General features: G+C 45.3%; 1 protein-coding gene across 2 annotated transcripts in view; it reads left to right on the top strand.

Annotated features, from left to right (window-relative positions):
- Nucleotides 1–20,295: 20,295 nt before the first annotated feature.
- Nucleotides 20,296–24,783, top strand: part of REEP3 (receptor accessory protein 3) — a 46,275-nt gene continuing 41,787 nt past the window's right edge. The window contains exon 1 of one of the 2 annotated variants that reach the window (XM_044420408.1): nucleotides 20,296–20,446. In XM_044420408.1, the coding sequence (XP_044276343.1) occupies nucleotides 20,415–20,446 (32 nt within the window). In that variant the 5' untranslated portion in view covers nucleotides 20,296–20,414. Of the gene's footprint in view, nucleotides 20,447–20,748; nucleotides 21,090–24,783 lie in introns of those variants that run through there. The other variant, XM_044420411.1, reaches the window with a different exon arrangement.

Consider the following 24,783-nt stretch of genomic DNA (forward strand, 5'->3'; position numbering starts at 1 on the left):
TTTTTCTATCTTTGTCCCTAGACTTTAACTGCTGGATGAGAGGGAGATAGTCTTCCCCTGCCTCCAACTCTGGTTTAAGTCAATCAATATATGTTGTTTTCTAATTATGATCTGATCACTTTATAGGCACATTTTGCACATATTTATCCAGAACATTAAAGTAAGAGCTGTTGATCCTTTCATATAAAAGACAAAAAGGTGCGCAATACTGAGGTTCTAAAAACAAAAACAGCCTACCGGAAACAAATATTAATCCGTAGAAGAAACATGTACTTTCTTTTTCATTGCAATTGTTAAGGGAAAATTCTAGGATAACTTGTCACTAATTGTACTTGAGGCCTGTATGCATCAATCAGAAAGATACTCAGGATAATTGGAAGCCAAGTTTCTATAATCACTGCACCATCCAAAATATACCAATTCTGCAACTACAGCAGTGACATGTTACACAACCAGATTCTCAAGCAGTATTTATTTTAATATCTTTTAATTTTAAAAATACTTAAATTCAATATACATATTATGTATTCATAATGCTGTGAAAGGAAATCCTGCTTGCTTTTTCCTCTCCTTCCCCCACCACAGAATATATCCTGGCTCCCTTTCTCTCCCTCCATGCACATTCCTACACCCATTAGGAAAACACTGGCAGCAGGACACACTAGTTAAAAAAGAGCAACGACTTCTTAAATCCTTTGCAAGAATTCCACAACAGAAGACGTCCAGTTTAACCATAACCATTCTTCAAGCTATACCATCTGGGCAACAATCACCCACCAGATTTGCAAGATGACAGCAGTAATTTAAAAATGAAATGAGATAAAGAAAATAAAGGGGCTTCATTCATAAGAGAAAAGGGAATCGAAATCCGTGCCTTAGAACCGCTTTGCCTCTCATATGCTAAGCACATACACAATTCCAGCACATGAATATTGAGAGAAGCAGCGGCAGTGCGTGTGCGTGCGTGCGTGCGTAGAAAAAACCCTTTTTCCTAAACTCTCCTCTGTATATCCCCAACAGTTGGCGGCTGCTACTGTACTCTCGGTAATTTTTACGTTCTACGATCCACGTCAACCTGGTTGTACACCAGACATCTCCCCCTCCCACTCGCGCGCACACACACACACACGCACGCACAGTGTGCGCGCAAAAAACATGGAGAAGAGACGAGCGAGAGGCGCTTCCCTTCGCTACGGATCAGACGGGGTGGGAAGAGGACCGAAACAGAGATTTTCCCCCGCTGCTTCCCTCTGCAACCCCCTTCTTTCTCCCTCTCCGGGGCCTAGAAAAGGGGAAATTAGAGCGGATGTGTCATGTTTAAACTCCCTCGTCGCCTTTTTGTCCGCCCCCCCTCTCCGGGAGCAGAGGGGGGTCTCATGTTACCACCATCACTACTCCCCCCACCGCACACACCAGCCAGGCCCCCGGCGGAGCGGGGGCGGGAGGAAATGCCTCCTTCCACCCCCTTCTGCCCTGGCCTCAAGCGGGGTCCTATAGGAAGGCAGCAGTCCCACTCTTCACAGGGGAGGCAGGGCAGGGCAGGGCAGGGCAGGGGCTGCGCGCCCCCTCCCCAGCCGCGGGGGCGGCGGCACGCCTGAGGGGCAAACGAGCGCAAGAGTCACCGTCCCTTACCGACAACTCGGGGCTGCGGGAGTCCCGGTGGGACACGGTGCGGATCACGCCGGCCCTCCAGCGCCCGTTCTCCGGGGGCTCCTCTCCTCCGGCCCCGACGCACAGGAACCGCTTCCCCACCAGCTCCGGCCGCGACTCCACAACCACCGCCATGGCGGCCACCGCCGACGCGCAGGCAGACCGACCGACCGACCGACCGACCAGCCGACCGCACCGTCGCCCAGCTCGCGGCTCCCTACGGGTCGCCCATGCCCAGAGAAGCCCGGCGGCAGGGAGCCGAAGCGGGGCGAGGAGAGGGAGGCTGCCGCCTCCGCCCGCGCGCGCGCGGCCGCCGCGTCGTTCGTGCGCCGGGTCTGCCTTGTCTTCCCCTCGCCCGCCGCTGCGAGCCGGGCGCCTCGGGCAGCCGCTCAGCCGCCGCCGCCGCCGCCGCGACCAGCCTGACACAAACACACGGAAGGGAGGGGAGAGCGCGGGGGGCGGGGGCGCCGCGAGCTCAGCGCCGCGCTGCGGCCCCGACCACTCCGCCCACACGAGCCCACTGCCATGGAGACCGGCACAACGCGCCGTCTCCCTCCGCCAGACACAAGTGCGCGGCTCGCGCGGGGGGGAGCGCGCATGGGGGGCGGGGAGCCAGCCCAGCCGGGGAAAGAGTCCGCCCGCGGTCGCGCCCCCCGAGAGGAGCACCGGAAGGCCAGGCAGGTCGCCAGCGGCAGGACGGGCGAGCAACCGTCTGCGGCTCTGTCGCTGGGAAACTTCAGCTCCCTCCGGCGTAGCAGCAGCAGCAGCAGCCGCCGCACCAGCGAAAAAACCCGGGGCTGCTCCCATCCCATAAGTGGCGCGGCGGGGGGGGGGGAGGCGGATGGCTTGGAGAGGCTGCCTCCGAGGAAGAATGCGCGCCTCCAAAAATAAGGAGCTGCTACTTCGAGGGGGTAGGAGCGGGGGGTAGGACGCTCCCCCCCGTCGTTGAATGATAGCGATGAGAATGCAGTGCTTTCCCTGGGAGCGCCCCCCCGCCCATTCCTCGCGCGCCTTGAGCCCCTCTGGCGCCACTGGAAGCGAGCAGCTGGAATACCAGGGAATTGATATGCGCGGCGCGGGGGGGGGGGTGGCAGTTACAGGAAAAACCCAGCGCAAGGAGCGATGATTCCCACTTCGGGGTGTGAGTGTGCTTTCCCCGTCAGGGGCGGGCGGAAGAATAGGAGCGATGGGAGTCAACATGCTGCGAATGTGCAACTACAATGACAAGCGCTCCGCAACAATGCCAGGTGGTGATTGGGGTGTTTTGTGGGAGGTGTTTTTTGTTTGGCTGGTCGGCGGTTCTCTTGTTGCTACCCTTGCCCGAATTAAGCTCGCGGAAAGGGCGGCAGCGGCTCCCCTCCTCAGCCGTTGCCTCGCGTTTCCCTGGTTTCTGTTCCAGACACTGCGTGCTCCTACATTATCCATACAGGGTTGATCTGGATTGTGTTTTGTTTTGCTTCAGTGTTTTTCCCTCTCATCTCTGCAGGATGACTCACAGCAGCTGAGGTCACCCTCGCTTTCCCTCTCTCTGAATGAAACACCCACCCAGGGAAAATTCTACCTATCCAGAGTAATGTTTCTGCACCGAACATCGTCTTGCCATGGTTACTGCGCTGTAGTGATGCTGCCGCTGCAATTGGAAGAACTGCATCAGCCAGGCGAAAGCGCACAGAAGAATCAATTAACACAGTAGTTTTGGAAGGAACTACGATGCCAAAATATTTCAGCTTGCCCTGACAGGTTATGTTCTCTTCCAGGTACACTGGTGTTCCATGTCTCCGTTTCCTAATTCTTGGCAATGTATTTTTTGGGACAACGACAGCCACGACTGGCACAACGGGTATGCAGAGTGCTTCTTAATTAGCACAGGCTGAGGACTGTACTATTACATGGCATGCCTCTAAAGTTCCCTTGCAGTCAGAAAAGGGAGCGAGCATTGAGCATTGTGCACAGCCGTCGCTCAGCTGCCTGTGCGAGCCAGCGGATGGAGTGCTTCATGGTGCCTTTCCGCACAATCAAACAATGAGTGCAGCGGTTTATCCCTTGTGTGTAAGCATGACACTAGCAAACCCCAACTCGGCACCAATCGCACAATGTTCTATACTGCAGAAATACTTTGCTACTTCTTTTTTAATTTATAAACATGGTTCAGGCGGTTGGAGCTGGGGTTGCTAGCTGAGGACCTGGATATTTAACTGTGTCCCTTGAAAGCCGATGATTAAGCAGGGAAACTCAGTATTTATGTCTCCCATCAATGCTCTCTGGTCTTTCCAACCCACTTTCCATTAACTGCTGTAAAGCTCAAGACTCCAGGTGTGCCGCACAACAGGCAGGTGAACAGGTCAGACAAAGGGACAGAACAGGTACAAGAAGCTGCTCCTGGTGTGTCTTTTAACTGAAAGAATTGCTGTTTCTTTAAATGATCTTAAGATCTAGCAAGCCTATAAACACTCCAACAATGGCTTTTACTGTTGCACATCAGCACACAGAACCTGCTGACTTTTTAACAGTTTTAAAATAGAAATTAATGAAACTTCAAATACTGGTCAGAGGAAGTGTTCACTGACTTGGTCCAATAGGCACACAGTTGAATCTCACACGACAATTAAGAGAGCAATAGAAGAAATACAAGGGAAATGCATTGCATTTCACCTGTTACAAGGTATTGCAATTTGAGTATTAGGGAAAATGTGATACGTCTATGAGATGCAGTCTTGACAGAAGGTAAGTGGATTGTGCATTACAAATGAGTAATGCATATTTGTTGTGCAACAAATACAAGTATAGATGCTATTATAATTCCAATTCATCCATGGATATAACTGGGCAGCCTCGGACAAATCAGTAAGCCTTAGTTGCCTATAATAATAATAATAATAATATAATAATAATAATAATAATAATAATAATAATAAAAATAATAAATATAGGGAATAATGCCCTGCCTCACAAAGTTAATATAATGAAGGTATATAATTCACTAATCCAGCTGAGCTTACAATTCAAGTTCAATAAGAAAGCAAGCTGAATAATACCACCAACACTAGCATCTTATTAAAATGATATAGGGAAAGACATCATTACTTCTTAAGTGCTTAAAAAGGCAAGCTTCTATACAATATAAAACACAGAAGGAATAAGAGCTAGAGTCTTCTTGCATGTTTAAAATCAAAATATATGCCTATAATACAGGCTGAGCATTAGAGGCTGGATTTCTTCCACCTCCTACTCTCTTGATTATTTATTTAAAATAACTATATACAGCCTTTGATTGTCAAGTCACAGGGCACTGTACAAAATGCATCAAAACAATTAAAATACAATGAATAAAATCTACCAAGTTAGCTAGTATAAATCAGCAAATGCCTGAGTATACAGGTAAGTTTTCCATAGTCAGTGAACTCCCATCAAGGATACTGCCTATTTCATTTCAGTGGCAAGACAATTTGAAGGGTATGGTGCAACAACAGAAAAGGTACTTCTGGTGTACTATTGGATATATGCTCGTAAGTGATGGGCCAACTAGGAGGCCCCGAGAGGGTATCTCCATGATTAACACTGAGAATAAATGTGCAATCTTAGTCTCGCCTACTTGGAACTAAATACTCCAAAGTTCAATGGGAGTACTACAAGAGAAATAGATATTGCACACCAGCCTAAGTAAAGTGAGCATTCATTAATCTGCCTCTTTGGGGAAGAAAATCGATCCAGCTGCAGTAACTTGGCTCGAATGGCAGCTAGAAGTTTCAGAAACTGATGGTGTGAGAAATCTTGCCCTGCCTATACATCCTCTGTGCCCACCACAAATGGAATTACATGGCCAGAGAACACACACTAGTCCACTGACCATCCTGCACAGGACCGTAGACCAGAAACACTAATTATTAAGAGCTGTACCTCTGCCAAAAAAGAGCACAGTCAGATTTTATAAAGGCCTTCTCCAGACATTGCCCATGAGGGGCAGAATGGTGTCTCCTTATGATTCATTTTCCTCTCTAGCTGCTCTTTTGGTCCAGTTTGCTGTCAATCAACGGTACTGCCTAACATCTAGAAGTTATAGCAATAGAAAATGCAGCATACAAGCAGCTAGTAGTTTAAAGGGTCTTTTTCCGCCAAACACACAACTGGACCTTTCAAATACAGAAGTCTGAGATCTTACATCATAAGAATATTTATTATTTGTGAATCAATTGACTCTTACTGACTAATAAGTAGACTGAGTTATAAATAATGCCTGCTTTCTTTGAAACAAATTCTTTTTTTCAACCCTTAAACTATAAGTGATCGAGTCATGTGGTAGGTCCTATCAAGTAACTCAACCATGTGACTTAAAAAGGCTCAAAAATATAAACACACTTGTTAAAACCACTGAATCAAGGAACTGGAAATAATTAAGCTATTTTGATGTCCCATAGTAAGTTCCTTCATTAAGCCATAGGTAGGCCTTTTATTTAACAACCAATGCTACATCACACAAGATTGTCGTTCTCCATGTATTTAAAACAATTGCTTGCACTCATATTCCATATTCTCAGTAAAGTCGATTGAAGTTCCTACATCACACACAGACAGGGCACAAGAATTACCACTCTGATTGCAGAGCAAAACAGTGGCCAAAGTGTGCTCTGCACAGAAGTATCTCACCTCATTCATATAATAAGATGGGGAACCAGAGAACTAGTGTAAACACTCTGCAGGTATTGCTGGCTGCAGTCCTAAGTAAACGTGCACATAAACCCCATTGAACCCAGTGAAATATGTCCCTGGATAAATCTATATAGGATTGTGCTTACTGAAATCAGTGGGATGGGTTAGTGTGGACTAACTTAATTTCCTTGGGATTTCATAATTCCCTATTTTTCCCAGATTAGGAGAATGGACTTAAAAATCCACCTGTTATCCCCCCACCTTTGTTTTCTTCTTGGAACATTGATTCTCTCCCCACCCAACCAGCCAGCCAGGACCAAGGTAGCTACTGGGGTGGAATGTAGCAGGAAGGAGTTGCAGCTTGATATATGAGGGGGAAGGAAAGAAGGCAAGGAGGAATTACAGACAAAGCATCTATTAAGAGAACGCATTCAATTCATTGTCAACTCTTCCTTAAATAATTTCTAGCAGGCTCAAAAACATACATGAATCAGATTGAAATCTCATTATTAAATCGTTATCAGCTAAAACATGCAATCAATTACACACTGTTCTTTAAAGCCATAGTGAGTTAATGTTCATGAAGGCAGGGTTTTATGATGTTACTATTTAAATGAATGGAATGCATCTTCTGGCCATGATTACAGCTTGAATAGATTGGTCAGATTAGTTGCATGAGATTACTTATGCAAAGTAGAGTCATTACTGGGTTATTAGTGGTGCTGTTTGTTTACACTGAGGCTCTGCCCACTCTGGAAAGTGGGTGCAGAATGGACCAGGAAGGTCCTTTCTCCTGGGCATGTAGCTCCATCCTTTGATCATAGCCAGCCATTATCACGGTCCCCTACATTTTGTTGGATCTATTGCCCAGAATTAAACTTTTTGTGAAAGGAAGGAACAGCCCCAAATGAAAAAGCATCTGCCCTGATTGCAGCTGGATCTATGCTGAAGAGTGCAGAGAATATAGCATGTAGATATTGAGCTCTCAGAAAACATAAAGACTATCCCTGCACTGTTATCAAACCTTCAGTCTCTTTGTGCATTCATTTCTGTGTGAAATATTGTAGTCTCTTACAGCTTTTAGTATCAATACTTAATCTAATGTCAAAATTAAATGAATTCTAATATGTTGTTCATTTTAGTGCTCCTCAGAGACCAGTGATACTTGCAGGAATTATTTCATGAAGTCACATGAAATAATACGTATTTGTATTATGTTTACATATGCATGTTAATCATGTGAGCTTTACAACGTTCATCTGCAATTTTTAAAGCACCTGAGGTCCTATAGAGGTGATTCACATATTCACCTTGAGTTATGGACACAAAGGAACCAGCCTGGTATCATATGATAGTTAGAACTTGAGATAACTGCTCTAGAAGGACCTGATTATCTGAAGGAATATCTGCACCATTGCTACCCATAGCTTAAGATCATCTTCAGAGGTCCTTCTCTGGGAGCCACCTTTAAAATATGTGAAGAGGGTGGCTGCTTGAGGAGGTGCCTTTTTGATATTGGCCCCTCATTTATGGCATTTGCTCCCCAGAGGAGTATGCCTGGCACTGTCGCTGTACAGTTTTCAGTACCAGGAAAAAACTTTTTTTAATCACTCAGCATTTTAATGTTTAAAGGAACATGTTATTAAAATTGACAGCCAGGTCTTCATTTTACTTTCTGTTCTGTCCTTGCTTTTGTTTTTATCAGAATTTTATATTATGTATTTGTTTAATTCCATTGTAAATTATTTATTGTTTAATTGGAATGTTTTATTGACAATCTGTTTGTATATATTTTATTATGCTTGGATTCGATTGAGTGTAAACTCTTCAGGGAGCCAACATGGCTAAGTGAATGGTATACAGTTTTTTATATAAATAAATAAAGCTCTGGAGAAGTGGTGGGGTCCACAGGAAGGCGTTCCTTTCATCAGCTGGGCTCAATTGTTGGTAGAGTAATCAGAAGAAACCATGAACTAAAGCTCAATAGACTACACTGGCGTGAGAGCCATGAAGAAAGAATGCTGCTCTGCCAGCATCACATCTGCGAAATGCTGTCTTTTCCAAGTGGTTAGAAATCTTGTCAGCCTGGCTTACATAATGCTATTTTTAAGACCTTCAGTGGTCTACTGTGACCTATTTGACGATAAAGTCATTCCCATCTGTCACAAAGTCTGTAGTTTGGTTGGTGAATGTGTGTCAGGCACAATCTGGTCCTATTGAGTGAATTTCAGTTTTGCAATTTTAGGATGCGGACAAGGTACTTGGTGGCTACCCCATCTTTGCCTGACGCTTCCCTGTTAGAGTGTAATTTCAGCAGTATGTGGATGAACTGCTTGGCCCTTGGAGGAATCAGCATCTCCTTGCAAGATGGAGAAGCTCTGCCCACCAGATGTTTGCTCTGCAACTCCAGATCCTTTGGGACAGGGTTGGGTTAATGTTTGAGTGTAGTTTCAGACCTGACTATGGCATAAACAGCCTTGGTAGCCAGGATGGATGGCCTTTGCTACCGTAAGGATAGTGGGAATGTGACCTCACTCTTTCTCCTGGACCTCTCAGAAGCTTTTTGATACTTTCAACCAGGATCTCCTTTCAGACAGACTGGCCTGGCCAGGTTGGGGAGCAGGGGTGCCATGATACAGAGGTTCCATTCTTACTCAGGCAATTCCAGAAGCTGTTACAGAGACTGTGACTAGGCCCCATAGCTTTTACATTCTGGGTCCTAAAGAGTCGCAGTTTGTATCCTGTGCTCTTAAACGTCTTCATCAAACTGCTGCTTAGTAGCCATGCAGAGTTGACTGAAGCAGCACAAATATGTGAATGCCATCTAGTTCCACCTCCTGTTTCTTTGATTCAGGCGAGCCAATAGAAGTGCTGAATCAATGTCAGAAATCAGTAATGGACTGGATGGTGGCCAGAAGGCAGTCCTTACTTGAGATGTTGCTGGTGAGAGGCCTGTATGTCTGCAGCAATCAATCTTTTCTAGTTGGGCTTGCGTTCCTCCTGAAGGAAGAGCTTTGCAGTCTGCAGCTATTAATTGAGCCAGCTTGTCATGGGGTGACCAGATAGATAGCTACTGTGTCATGCAATACCCTCTACTAGCTGAGGCTGGTGTGTGAACAAGGATCCCCTTTGGATAGCAATAGCCTGGCCGGTTATCATACCCTGATAAGCTCCAGACTAGAGATGCTTCCAGATGGAGCATTACCACTGGAAAGCCTTTGTGTAGCTATTCTGTGATTTTCCTCCTGAAACTTTTTGCTGGAAAGAAGCCAGAGGTAGCAACAGGAAAGCATGAGGTTACAAGAGTTAAGATAAAATCCAGATACCTTGTAAACTTCAGGAGTGAGGCAGGGAGATTGCAAGATAAAAATCTTGTCTGGAAGCAGACTGGATTTTCGCAATGTGTTATATGTAGGATTGTCATTAAAAACTTCTTGGAAACTTTCAATTTTCAGGATACAGCTGCTGGTCTGCTAACTGGAACTGACCCTAGAGAACATAAGCTTGCCATGAAGCTGCTCTGCTGCTGGCTGGTCCACTTCCAAGCACAATTCAAAGTGCTAACACTTCACTTTAACACACTTGGGGCCTGAGAAGCCACCTTTTTCCACACATCTCTGCCCAAGGACTGTTATCAGTGTTGGAGGTCCTGCACTGAGTATCCCCTTGCTCTCAAGTGAGGCAAAGAAAACTGGAAAGAGGGCCCTTTTTAGCTGTGGCTCCCAGGATAAGAAATGCCCTTCTCAGGAAAACTCAGAAGCTGTCCTCAAAGGCGTATTTATTTCCCCCACTCTTTTTGACTAGTAGATACATAGATTGCTTTCTGTGTTTTACTACAGTCTGTGTGGATTAAGTTTGTTAGACTTCTATATCCTTTTTCCCAACAAACTCAAATCAGCTCACATGATTCTCCTTCTGATGCTCTCGGTCTTACCCTCCAGATTGCCTGAGTCCCAGTCCTGCCCTCTTAACCACTACACCACACTTGTTATTGACAATTGCTTCCATTGCTTCTTTAACTGATGAGAGTTGCCAGGAGAGTATTTTATTGAAAAGCAGAGTATAACATAAAATTATTGCCTATTCTTGTTCAGCAAGCACAGCATTGGTGAATACTGTTGGCTGTATAAGGACTAGCGGAATTCAGCAAGAGTGGATGGACTCTGCTTTTGAAGTTTTTAGAAAACAGTACTTTCAAAATTCAGGTGAAAATGCTTGCCCCAGCCCAAGTAAATCCCATGACATGTACAATGCTGATCAAAAACACTTCCTTTAGAGGAAGTGCACAGTGAGTTAGGAAGGAAGGCCAGAGTCTACACTGAAACATTTAAGATTTCAGAGCTACAATAGAGCAAGCTTATATTACTGCTGTATTCTTGCTGGACAGTTTAGCCAGCTGCGCTGCAAATCTACATTTTATTTATAAAGTGAACACCATTACAGATGATCTTAGGGGAGGTCACAACAATCAAGATACCTTTTTAACCATGCAATTTACTCTTGATCCCAACAACCCTCCTTCAAAGTGCTCTTGGAAGAGAATGCTTTATTTGATGCCAGAAGATAGATAGCACAGGAGCCAACCACAGTGAAGCAGGGAGAGAATTCCACAAGAGGGGTGGCTACTGTCTAGGAGTAAGCTTCCTTGAAGCTTATGGGACTTACTTTCCAGTAGAAAAGAGGATTGGGCTGCTTTGGATATCTCAGTAAACCATCGTTCCGGATATGGCGGAGCTCTAGTGTACACTACCCAATAATTCTTGCTTGATTCTTCTTGCAAGTGAAAGCAGCTTAGCAAGCCACAGACGTTCTATTCTTTCTTTATTGCAACATCCAAACTGGGGTTTCTGGCTTGTTTCTCTTCAAATAAACCAGAGTGGTAAGCCACCAACAAACCACGTACAGTTAACCAGCCTCCAATACAGTAGGATTCACACTGCCAACACGCTCAGGATCAGGCTTCACACCTAAATTTCACCATTCTTATTTGAAGGACTACAGCTTATCATCCGGACTGCGAACACATTTAGTTGGTGTCAAATTTCATCATCTGCATCGGACCTGCTTCCATGCAGCCTTCTTCACATCATGCTGAGTTCCGGCTGCAGCTAAATGCCGCTCAGGGAGATAAACAGCAGTCCTCCAGGGTGCACGAGTCAGGTGATAAATGTGGGTCATATATCTGCTATATTATATAGCACATATGATGTTTCTAGGACTGGGCCAGACTCTCTGATCCTTTTATTTCTGTTTTAACATTTACAATCCAAAGAGCTCAGAGCAATATTCTATAGCCCACAACCATGCAGGGCTTGAGGAACTGAAAGCCCATGTGCCCATCCACACAGGATTACAACTGCAGCCCTGCATCACACTTGTGAGGAAGAGGAGAGACAGTGGCTTCCTCAAGACCACTCAGCAGGTCTCCTGAGGGATTCAAATTTTCAGCTTCTTATATTGAAGCCTAACATTTGAGTGGCTGCTCTATGTTGATCTTCCACAGCTAATCAGCTAGCAAATCTATCGTCACCTGGAAAGGAACATGGGCAAAGCATTCCTTTTGTCATGACCAGGATGATCTATACTCTGCAGGGCACTGGGTTTGCACCAATGACCGCTATAAGTCTATTTAATTCATTTCCTATGCTTCTGTGACTAACTATGATCTTTCTCTAAATGACCTTGGGACTTTCCTCTTCAGCCCTTGGGAGGAAACCCTGCATTCACGCTGGGACTGGAGGGTGGAGGATGGAACGAGAAAGAGAAAAATGGAATGCATTCCCCAAACCATAAAACCTTTGCTTTGAATAGAGAAGAAGGCCCCCACAAAGCTGTAATCTTAACAGGCTGACAACACAGAGGAAAGGAGAGAAGTGTTTCCACTTTCTATAGACCCCATTCATAGGGGCTACTTTTTTTCCAGGCTCCAATAACACCAAATGGAAGCAATAAACCAGTATAGCCATATGACTCTGCTGCCATAGCTACAGTCCTGAAATTGAGCCATGCTGAACTCTCCCCTTCCTTTCTGGATCATGTTTCCTTCAGAAGAAGGAACTCGGGAAGCTTTTTCTTCCAGCTCTGCTTATAAGGGAGAAGAGTATTTAACTCCTGCACCATGCTCCTATGTAGAAAAAAGTCAAATAAATAAGGATAGTATATAGTTAGAAACAAAGCCACAAGCAACTGCATCTAACTTAATGGAAGTGGTTAATAACACAGCGTGTTGCTTTCTAAAGGGAAAAAATGAGTTATATGGTTTTATCATGGTTCCCTCCCGCCTCTGCAGGATTCAACTATTCTGTGAGGTTCCCATCAACTTAGTGAGGTTTGTCATTAGCAAGCAATGATGGGAGATGCATTTCAAAAACATCTAAGGGCCACAGCTGGTCCAATTCTGCTTTAAAAGAACGTGCATGTTGCTGTGGCACGATGAAGCTACTCTAATCTGAGGTTAATAGAAATGTCTCGGTTTGAACAGCATTTCCAGATGCTTCACAATGCTTTATTCCTGCTTTGAAAGTCTTTTAACAACAAAAAGCAGGATGGGCGGTTAAAACAAATACATAGATAAATAAAAGCTAGAGATGTTAATAGAAGCAACTGGCGGTTCAAAGATCTGGATCTCTCTGCTGTGTTTGTCACAGTGTTCTTGGCGGCCTTTGGGTAAGTTATTCATAATAAAATGAACTTATGCGTGCTCCAAGTTGTTCAGTTAAAAGACAGAACAAGAAAACATAACCAAAAGGGGGCTGGGAGGACTAAATAGGAATACAAAGACACCCTAACTGATGAATCGCATTAGAATTTCAGCCCATATGGATTTCCAACTGCTTCATCCTCTCCTACCAGTCATACACTAGTCTGGATCCAGCTTTTACTATGCATACTAACAATGCTCACAGCAGGGAAAGGCAACATTTTTGGACCTTGTAGACACACTTGTTATGTTTGGGGGTTGGGGAGCAAGGGCACATTTGTCCCTTTGTCATTGTGGTCCACAAGCAGTTATTGGGGGATTCCTTCACCCTTCCTTCCAGGATCTGCACCTTCCTTGACCTCCCCTCTCCTGCTTCTGCCTGGGGATTTCCTTACCCAGCTAGCTCCCTTCTCAACCCCACCTTTTCACCATGCTCACCCCCCCACCCCATTCCACTTCTGCCTCAACAGTGAGGAAGCAGAGACTTCACTCTTGATCTGCTCACTTCCTGGTTCCTAGCTGCTGAGCATGGCAGGAGGCAGAAGCAGAGGTAGGGATGAATGGGGAAGGAGAGTCAGGGTTTGGAGCGTATATATAGGCATCCTGACAAGAGCCAGGATGTGGAGCACTGGTTTAGAGCCACTGTGCCTCAACAGTGGCCACAGGATTGGAAAAGGTCAGTTTACATTCCCATCCCAAAGAAGGGCAATGCCAAAGAATGTTCAAACTACCGCACCATCGCACTCATTTCACATGCTAGCAAAGTTATGCTCAAAATCCTACAAGCTAGGCCTCAGCAGTATGTGGACCGAGAACTACCAGAAGTACAGGCAGGATTGCGAAAAGGCAGAGGAACTAGAGATCAAATTGCCAACATATGCTGGATCATGGAGAAAGCTAGGGAGTTCCAGAAAAACATCTACTTCTGCTTCATTGGCTATGCTAAAGCCTTTGATTGTGTGGATCACAACAAATTGTGGCAAGTTCTTAAAGAGATGGGAGTAGCAGACCATCTTATTTGTCTCTTGAGAAACCTATATGCGGGTCAACAAGCAACAGTGAGAACTGGACACGGAACCACTGAGTGGTTCAAAATTGAGAAAGAAGTTTGGCAAGGCTGTATACTGTCGCCCTGCCTATTTAACTTATATGCAGAGCACATCAAGAGAAAGGTGGGGCTGGATGAATCACCAGTTGGAATTAAGATTGCTGGGAGAAATATCAACAACCTCAAATATGCAGATGATACCACTCTCATGGCAGAAAGTGAAGAGGAACTAAAGAGCCTCTTGATGCGGGTGAGGGAGGAGAGTGCAAAAGTTGGCTTGAAACTCAACATTAAGAAAACTAAGGTCATGACATCTGGTCCTCTCACTTCCTGGCAAATAGATGGGAAGAAATGGAGGTAGTGACAGATTTTATTTTCCTGGGCTCCAAGATCACCACAGACGGGGACTGCAACCAAGAAATTAAGAGACGCTTGCTCCTTGGGAGGAAAGCTATGGCAAATCTAGACAGCATACTAAAAAGCAGAGATATCACCCTGCCAACAAAAGTGTGTATAGTCAAGGCTTTGGTTTTCCCAGTTGCAATGTATGGCTGTGAAAGCTGGACCATATGGAAGGTTCAGCACCGAAGGATTGAGGCCTTTGAATTGTGGTGCTGGAGGAGACTCCTGCGAGTTCCTTGGACCGCAAGGCGATCCAACCGGTCAGTCCTAGAGGAGATCAACCCTGACTGCTCTTTCGAAGGCCGGATACTGAAGATGAAACTCAAATACTTTGGCCACCTAATGAGAAGGAAGGACTCCCTGGAGAAGAGCCTAATGCTGGGAACAATAGATGGCAAAAGAAGAAGGGGACGGCAGAGGATGAGGTGGCTGGATGGAGTCACTGAAGCAGTTGGTGTGAGCTTAAGTGGACTCCGGGGGATGGTGGAGGACAGGAAGGCCTGGAGGAATGTTGTTCATGGGGTCGTGATGGGTCGAACAAAACTTTGCGACTAGCAACAACAACCTCAGAATAGTAGATGCTGAGGTGAAGTAACAGGAGAGGAGAGCTCTTTGCCTTCATGCCCTGATTGTGAACTTTCCAGAGGTATCTACTTGGCCAGTTCCAGAAGCAGAATGATGGACTCATTTGGATTTTGATCTGATCCTATAAGTCTCTTCAAGTCTTAATATGAGGTGTGGAGAAGTTAATCAAAAGTGGAATTAGAGCCTAATTTCAGCTAGTGGTAGGGCACACCTATGAGCATGAGAGAGCAGAGCAGAGCAGCTCCCGATTTGCTCCTGCTGTACAAAGGAGAGTTTTCAAGAGGGATATGAACCAGGGTCATCTCTCCCTCACCTGATTGTGAGACCAAATCACCAAAAAGGATTTCATGTGAAAATGGTCTTATATAAATGTATACATCCATTTACTTCACAGAAGTGTGTGCACAAGAAGATGTGAAAAACCAACAGAGGGCACAAAAGCAGCCCATGTTGGCTCATGCAACAGTTGAGAAGGCTAGAGGCACAATCGTGACCATGTTTACTTGTTACTAAGACCCTTGTAATTCAATGGGATTTTTCCCTAGTACAGCCTTTCCCAACCTGGTGCCCCCAACCTGTTTGTGATGTCAATTTCCATTGGCCCCAGTCATCAGGGTCAATGGTCAGGAATTCTGACAGTGGTAGTCCAAAATATCTGAGGTGGTGTGATGTTGGAGAAGGCTGTTCTAGATGTATCTTTAGGTATATTGAAGCTTGGTACTGACATAAATCTGATCTTTCTATGTCCAGAACTTCTTTCTGGTATGTTCAGTTAACCTTTCCATTCCAGGAATGCTGGACTACAACTCCTACCATTGCTAATCCCCAATACTATAGTACTTGAAGGGCTGTCAAGAAGAGGAGGGCTAGGATCTCTTCTCAGTCATTCAGAGTCAGAAAACCTGCTACATATAATGCAGAGATCTACCATTAGATGCCAGTCCACCTTCCCAATCACCCCTCCCCTGCGCTAATGGATATCAAGTACATGTAATGCTCTGGAGCAACAACTGATATACAATGGGAAGTTAAAAAACATAAAGCAGAGCTTTGCAATCAAGGCAGTTACTCTCTCAAAAGCACTTGACTATCCATCAAGCACAGTACAGGCACAGAAGTTGGTATACAGCCTCACAAGCCAGATGCCCGCTAAGCACAAAGCTCATTCAGATTGAGAACCCTGAGCCCCAGCTGTTTACAGGCTGATTATCAGAAAGACATGCTGGATTGTTTGCACAGCCCCTGCTGATGTTCCCTCCCTGCAATGAACGGCAGCAATTGCCCTTTAGATTGAGAAACTCTAAAATACTGTCATTTCTAATGGAACGAAGGAAGTGCTATTTTGCAGAAAACAAATTTTGAGATTGAAAACAGCTGAATGTCTACATTTATTACTGTTTGCTCTTACAATAATAAATGCCAAATTTGTTTTGTATCCTATTTTTCCAATCCAGGTTGTTTTTTATTATTTTGTTGATGAATTGCAGCTGCAGGCATTTTTATGTTTTTATTCCTCTGCTTGATAAAGTTACCAGCTTTTGCTGTATCAAAGCTTAAAGTCTATGAAATTTGACAGGGTTGTAGTAGCAAAATGACACCTAATTGCCATTGGTGTTTACCTTTACAAATGTCTCTTTAAATGTAAATGCAGCTTTCCCTGCTAAGAAGTCTGTTACCATGGTAATGAAGGCAAAAGCTAAATCTTGTGGGCCTTTTTTTCCCATTAAGGGCAGCCCTTTTGTATAAGAATAGTCTCTTTATTAGAAACTGCTTGAGGGCAAGTTGTAACATACAGTATAACCCCCTGAACTAGAGATTATATTTACATTGCAAAGAAAAGTCCAACAACATAAAACTTTTAAAAAGCTGAGAACTGGATTGCTTCATGGAACTCTCTCCCTAAAGAATGGGGAATGCAGAGTTGTTAGTCTAACAAGTCCCATTCATTTCAGTGGGTCTACTCCAAGCAGGACTCACATGGGATGCAACCTACAGAGCTCCCCTGACTGTATTCATAGAGCAAGCAAATACTGGATAGTTATGTTATCTCTGTAACAATCTAATTACAAGGATACAGGGGTGCAGAAGCAAGACTTGACAAGACTCACAGCAGAATCAGTCTTGTGGCAGCTCTCTCTGGCATGCAGAAATCTCTCAGCAACTCTGCCAGCCAACTCAAGGATGAAAGGGTTCCTTTGCTCCCTGCCTAGCAATACATGGCTATACTCTCCTTCCAGTACCAGAGCCAGGGAGCCTCAGAATACCAGTTGCTAGGCAACTACAATGGGAGTGAGGCTTTGCCTTCCCTTTGGGCCTCTGAGGAAAAGAAGGACTAGAGGGATCTTTGCTCTGATCCACCAGGCCTCTTCCTCATATCCGGACCCGTCAGTACTCCAGTCCCATTGCTGCAAATAACTCCTCCCATCACTCAGCCTTGTGTGAGGTTCTTCCTCACAAATCAAACTGACTTTTCCACTTCTCATAAGAGCAACAGCATTTCTCAGCTGTTTACGCATGTGCTCCAGTCTCCATCCATATATAGGCAGGGGCCAGAGCAAGTCAACACATTGCTTGCAGCCAAAACGCAGTGCTGGAAAAGCTACAACGAGCGCTTCTGGTGCCCGTTAGATCCACTCTAGGGTTTCTTTCTTATAAGCAGGCATTCGAGAATAACGTGGGCTCTGGTTTGCATCATCCCCTTCTGTACATCAAGAGAAGAAACTGGCTAGGGGTTTCAGTATTACAGTCCAATATTTCTTCTTCAAACTGTGTGGTCAGTTTACTGCCCTTTCTCATCGTAAGTAGTGCAGACATGTTAAGATGACATACAGGAACGAAAGCAGCAGGCAATTTGCTGTGTCACTGGGGCAAAAAGTTGTGATTCTCACTAGTGACACCGCAGCTTGCACAAGTATTGCATTTGCAGCCAAAAACCTGTCTGGGTGTTACTAACCCACCCTGCCCTGACTCACTCCTTCACACATGTGCACACACATGCCCCGAAGCATTTGCAATCCAAATTAGCTGGTCACAAGAAGACAAAGAAATATCTGTCTGACAAAGAGACAGAGCCAGTCTCTTGACTCATAGACTAAGGGATGTGTTATCAAAATCATTAAAGTAATTTTCCACAATTTGAATGTACAAAGCATGGGTCACAGGTACCCTTAAGACAGGAAAATTCTTGTTACTAGAAAAATCTGAAAAAGTTACACCAAACTCTCTCAGCAAAATTTTTAAGAAATTCTGATAGCCAAGACATAATAATAGCTGATATGTTGATTCCTCATTTTTTCAGATCACCTAGACAACCAAAACCTCACCATAACTTACGTTACAGAATCAACACTCCAGTACAAAGCCTCCCAAATCACATACTGGATGCTTTCGGGGTATTCTGCTGGCCTTTCAGTTCCTATGCTAGACTTTGAAGAAGGGAGATTTCCAGTAGCAACTGTGGTTATTGTCTTCAGGCTCACAAAATTCATGCTGAATGTACCAGCGTATTGATAAACCAAGATTCCCACGGCTGCCTCCAACATTTTACTGACACACTTGACTTTCCCATCCTCTTCTCTCCCTTTGAGGCCAATACATGCCTTCAACTCTCATCTAGAGGATTCCCCAGCCCTCCAGAACAGAACAGACCTGAAGGTGGGTGGAGAGAGGGATATTTTTTTAATCAGCAGGCAGACACAACTGGATTTCACCCCTGTCGCCATGCTGTAGCCTCATGCGTTCATTCACAACACTTTCTGCTAGTATCAAAAAATAGGTGAGTAAAAAGTTATACTTGAAATAATCAGAAATCTCACACAAAGCCTTTCTTTACAATGGGATAAAGAAAGTATTCCTAGAAAAAAGCCAGACGCATACTTGGTATATAGCACTGTGATCAGAAATGGACAATAGGGGCAGGGAAGGGGAGTGAATGAGGAATTTCACATGTCTTGGAGCCAAGGAAAAAGAGCAAAAGGGTCATTCACCATATGGGTGAGGTACATTCATCTCCATTATCTGTCATACAGATCCGTCCTATTCATTTACTTTAGCAGCCAGTGGTGTCATCTGGTCAGAATTTGGAGGCCACCCCCCAAAATACTAACTTTGCAGAATGATTGGGTGGGTGGGGGGTAAATGCAGAAGGACTAGTTTATCACATATATGCAATAATACACATTACATCTAAAGCCACACCCATCAGACAATTTGAAGTGCATCTAACTTGGGTATGAGAAGGGGCTGAAGGACTACTAGGTCCAAAGTCTATAATAATGGACAGTACTGGATAACTCAGTTGAGCGAAGGCCACAAAGTCTGGAATATCGTGCCAAGTTGTTTCGGGAAGCCACTTGTGAAAGAATCACGAGCATCTGGGATTCATACCGAATCCAAATCAGTTTTTTCCGCCCCTAAATTGCAAAAAACACATCCCTATGGCTTTCCCAGCGTTAAGATCGCCCTACTTTTTTCCTAAGCCCGTTTGACCACAAATGCCACTCCTTCCTAACCCTTTCCGCGCACGTTCAAGCGCAATTTCCTCGGCAAGCAAAGCTGCCCTACATTGATTATGAGGATGACTGTTCCGCTATAAAGAAAAGGGCGAATCCCTCCAGGAACCGCCACCGTTTTAGCCGAAACGGGCCGCCGGGGAGGGGCTCGCCCTGAGCACGCAGGTCAGTGAACGCACAAAGCGCATTGTGCAGAAAAGTCATTTCGCTCCATGTCCCGGATTGTCCCCTTTCCCCAATTCCCTCCCGCGCCCAGGCCTCGTCCCCCTCCCCTATTTTCTGGAAAAATCAGCCCACATGGCTGAGGCCGTGGAAGGAAAGCCTGCAGAAGTCTTGTGCCAAAACTAGGACGATGCTTTGGATCCTTTGCGGATTGATCTCCACATGCCATTTTAAGGGCAGGGACAGAAAGGCGGCAGATCGCTGCAGCCTACAAACCAACAATATTCATAAGAAGGAATAATAACTGCATAGGATCCTACGGGAAGGGATTTAGACTATAAACAGCGACCATAAAGCCAGTAAGGAAAAAGACTACGCCTGCGCATACGCGACTTCTTACATACCCATCCTCTCCTCACCGTCCAAAGGCGAGACGCATGCGCGCTGCAGCGTCCTTTGACGGCCCACGGCGGAGGAATGAGGCAGGGCGAAGGCAACCAATCCGCTCAGGAAGGGGTGTGGCTTGCGCTTATTGTGAGGTTTGAGGTGAGAGGAGGCGGAGCGATCTCGAGGTCGGTGAAGCGGCTGGAGCCGTTCGGGCTTGGCTGGGCGAGGCGTAGCCAGCGCAGCGGGGATCGAAGGCGCGCGGCCGGGGGCCTCGGGGGCAGCGACGGGATAGAGGGGCGCGCCGCCCCGCCGGAGCAGCGCCATGGTGTCGTGCATCATTTCCCGCGTCGTTGTGTAAGTGGAGCAGGGTGGGGGTTGGCAGCACCGCGACCGACCGCCTTGCCCCGGCCGGGCGCCTCCCCCGCCGCTCCCCCTTGAGGGGAGGGGGCGTCGGTTCTTCTCTCGCTCCCCTCCGTGTCGCCGAGGCTTCGGGGTGGGCAAGGGACGCTACTGCGCTTGCGCGTACCGCGCAAACGGGCATCTGGCTCCTTACCTGCTGTGGCCACGCGCGGGGAGACGGAGGTTATTTTCGGTTTTGTTTCTCTCCCAAAGGCCTGGCCTCTTTTCGGCCAGCGTTCTTTTTAAGGGATGGAAAAGACGTTCCCCTCGGCTGATGTCTCCATTCTGGACCGATTCACACGTTATGTGTGCGGGTGTCTAGAATGGCTTTCGGCGTGCACGCAAGAACGTAAATGCGACAAGATCCAGGATCTTACGACCGTGTTGATGGTGGAGTCGCCCCCTTGGACGCGTTTTTTGGACGAGTGCACTTTGGAGTTGCCTCATGGGTGACAAGATCCTAAGGGGCGAGCAATATCTGGGCACAGGGTTGCAAAGAGGCGATGTACTGAAGAGCACCTGAGTTGTCCTGTATGCAGTCCTTAACTACTTGGATATGTTGTTATGCTGCCAGTTCGGCTAATTTACTGACTTAAACGTCCTTTTCTTTAGCTTTAAAGGGTGTATGTATAGGGCTTGGGTCATCACTGAGTGATTAGAATGAGGAAACCTGTGCATGCTATTTCTTGGGCAACATTTTAGCCCTACCTTAAAAAACAGACTGAGTGCAAGTAAGCATTGAACTTGCCTGATGCTGTGCCTGTGGGATGTTGTGTAGCGTAACTTGATTTTTGTAAATATGCCCTGTGAGATATTCCTAGGAGTATAGTGTTTGTATGGAGTCCTAGCTTCATGAAATGTGCTTATTAGCATGATACTGATAGGTATATTAAGGACTTGGGTTTTCATCCTCTGGGTGGTCTTGGATTTCCTGGTGGTTTGCCAATGTGCTTGCTTTCCTACCCAGCAGTGTGCAGGTATTCCTTGGGGAGAGGAATAAGGGATAAGCTCTATGTAAGTTGCTTGAGGTGCTTGGATCTGTTGGGGCTCCATGCACATCATTTAATTCATGCTTTTTGTCTGGGGGATGTGATGAATCTGTTGTTGAAAGATGATTTTTGCCATACAATAAAACTGAGAAGGAGGTAGGGAACTAAAGTTACGCCTGTTATCCATTAGCTGAATATTACAAGAGTTGAAGTATTATAAAAAGTAGATTTTCTGCCTCTTACATGCAAGCTGCTTAGAATTTCACTTTAGTTATTTATAAAACTAGGTGGTGACTGTTCTTTATGAAAGCCAGTGCTTTATTTATTTATATCTATTCTGTTTTTTCTTAAACTGAACTCAGAGCAACTTACATGATTCTCCTCCTCCTGCTCTCCATCCTATCCCCCAGTAACAACTGTGTGAAGTGGGTTGGGCTGAGAGCCTGTGACTTGGCCCAAAGTTGCCTAGTTGGCTCCATGGCCAAGTGGGGACTAGAACCCAGATCACCTGCATCCCAGTTCCTCACTCTTAACCACTACAGCACACTGGCTCTGTAACACTGAGTTAGCAGTTGAGAGTGTTGACTGCAGGCTTGGGAGATCCAGGTTCAGGCCCCTGCTCCACTCACTGAGTAACTTTGGGCCAGGCATTCACTTTCAGCCTAGCCTACCTCACAAGTACTTCACGAGGTGAATGTCATAAAGCTAAACTGAAACTCTGCAAGCCATGTTGGGTTCCACACCAGGCGAAAAAGGTGAGGTATAAGTACAATGCAGTAATAATAATAATAATGGTAAAAATGTCTGGTCCTGTGCATGTGGTTCTGTTTCCAAATGAACCTTGTGGCATTTTCAATATGAACATGATTATCTCTCTGGAATTTATTCCTTAAAAGCAAATGTAATAATAATATTTTTAAAAAATCCCCTGCACACACAGTGGTTTTGCTTTGTAAATACTGAGTCACACTTTTCTGTGTTTTGGTATTAAAAAACCGAAGCTGAAATGTCACATACCAAAGCTTAGGTGGCACATAACAAGCATGAGGCTGTCAGCTGTAAATGACATATGATTGGGTTAGACTTCTGTATCTGCTTATTGCAGAGAAACTTGGTAGTTCAAGCATTTGTCATGTGTGCAGCATTACAATGCTCATTATTTTGGGGGACCCATTTCAAAGGGTAAGTGTGATTTGGCCTTAAGAATTCTGTACTGGAACTGAAAAAAAAAAAAGATGTATGTGATGTGGCAAGGCTTTTTAAGCATCTGTGCCGTGTGAGTAAGCCATTAAATGCTTCGGGCCTGTTTCTTAAAAGCATGTAGTCAAGCAGTAGGCATGTTTGAATTCCTGTATTTATGATGAGGTGGAAACTGTAGAGCTGCCCAGGAGACATTCACCTTATAAATTTTAAGAGCTTCAGCGCAGACAGTTCTACATAAACAGAATTAAATCTTATAAATGCTGAAGGTGGTAGCTACAGATATTAGGGCATTGGCATGCATTAGCAAAGTGTTAGTGAAAGGATCCTTATAAACATGGGTTGCTGCACCTTAGCTTGTCTGTATCAGCAGGGCTTAGACTGGTCAATAGATGACCTAAGAGGTCCCTTCCAATTCAATTCTCTGAAGTCCCAGTCACTTAATGTAAGCATTGTCCTGTTATAATGCAAAATGCTTTTCTGCATATGCCATAACAAATGTATAAACCCACAAGTATTTACCACTGTATCTTACAAGTGGCTGGATTCTTTGTTAATCCCACATGCTAGAAATGGGTGGGTATGGGGAGTACAATGGTGACAGGCAAGTAAATATTCCTATGCAGTATTGTGCAGCAGTAACAGCCACTCTTCCTTTCCTCAGTTTCTTTATAGGCAAAGGTCTCCAACTTTTTCAGGCCCATGGGCTTGTTTGGGATTTTGAGGTATGGGTACCAGAACTAGCTGATCACATAATAGCAAGAAGATAAAATATCTAGTAAATAAATGTGGCTCGTCAAGATGCCTTTAAAACCACCATCAAATTAAGCCTTTCTGTCTGCAGTAACCCCCCTCCAACATGATAAATTTGTTATTTGTCACTGCTGTACAGATGCTCATGGATTTCATGGGGTGCTGAGAAAATATCTTGGCATCAAATCGTGTGTGTGTGTGGGGGGGAGGGGTGTCCCTTGTAAAAATTATGATGATCCATGCCTCAAATCCATGTCATAGCAATGTTACAAAACGATAGACCTTTAACTTTTATGATTCAGTCCATGGGTTAGGAAGGGGTGTGAGAGGAGAACTTCTGTGATTCAATAGAGACTTCGGAGGGTCCTGTGTAAATAGAATGTGAATTCAGGCTAATCTGTTCCAGTTCTCTAGGGTATTAAAGGGAAAAGGGGCAGGCAGCTGGAGTGAAAACAGTAGCTATGTTAGGTTACAGTCAGGGGGCAAGCGTGAGTTGCCAAGGCCCGCTTGCATCAATGAGGAGGGTCGCACCTTCATATGGTGAGGTGAAATTTGGGGCTGGGATAATTCGTGCCAAAGACTGTAGCCTCAGTGAATGCATTGGAGAACAGTGCCTGTCGGGGAATCTGAGATTCAGGCATTTGCAGTGGCAGAGTGTGTGCAAACGAGGTTGATCGGATGAGTAACTCTGCATTAAGGAATGTCCTTCAATAGTCCCTGTAGTTGCATTGCTCTCCAAAGCCCAAAGCAAATGTATTTCCAGGCTACTCTTATATCCTACAGTTTTCCCCAAGGTGATAAAAGTGGTCCTCCCTCTCCTCAGTTTTATGCTCCCAACAAACCTGTGAGGTACGTTAGGCTGAGAGTCAGTAGCTAACTGAATCCAGATTAGAAATCCTTCTGAGAGCTAGTCGGGCATTCTAAGCACTGCACTTCTTTCCCCAACATCTGCATTGGAGGGGAAGCTGGTGCTCCTCTCATCACCTTCACCAGATTGCTGTGGAGCACCTCGGCCAGTGGCAAGCAGAATTGTGATGGCTGCGGAGAGCAATCTCTTAAGCTCTCTTGTGTTGGCATGTTTGCATGCTTGAAGTGACTCTAAAGCACTTACTGTGTGTTATATATGAAGAATGTGCATACAGGTCCATGCTTGCACACCACCACACTGGCTGAACTGCTCTGACTTCTTGAACGGTTGAGTTTGAATTACTTGTTATCTGTGTTGACTGACAGCAGAGTTAGTGATTGGTCAGTTTGCTTGGGCAGATGTGGTGGGCTTATTGACACGGGGTTGTATATTGGTGGTAGGTTGAAAAGCTCTTTGACTGAAGGATGGCAGACAAAGAAAAC

The sequence above is a fragment of the Varanus komodoensis genome, unplaced genomic scaffold (genome assembly GCF_004798865.1).
Source record: "Varanus komodoensis strain SLA01 unplaced genomic scaffold, ASM479886v1 scaffold11, whole genome shotgun sequence".
NCBI lineage: Eukaryota > Metazoa > Chordata > Lepidosauria > Squamata > Varanidae > Varanus > Varanus komodoensis.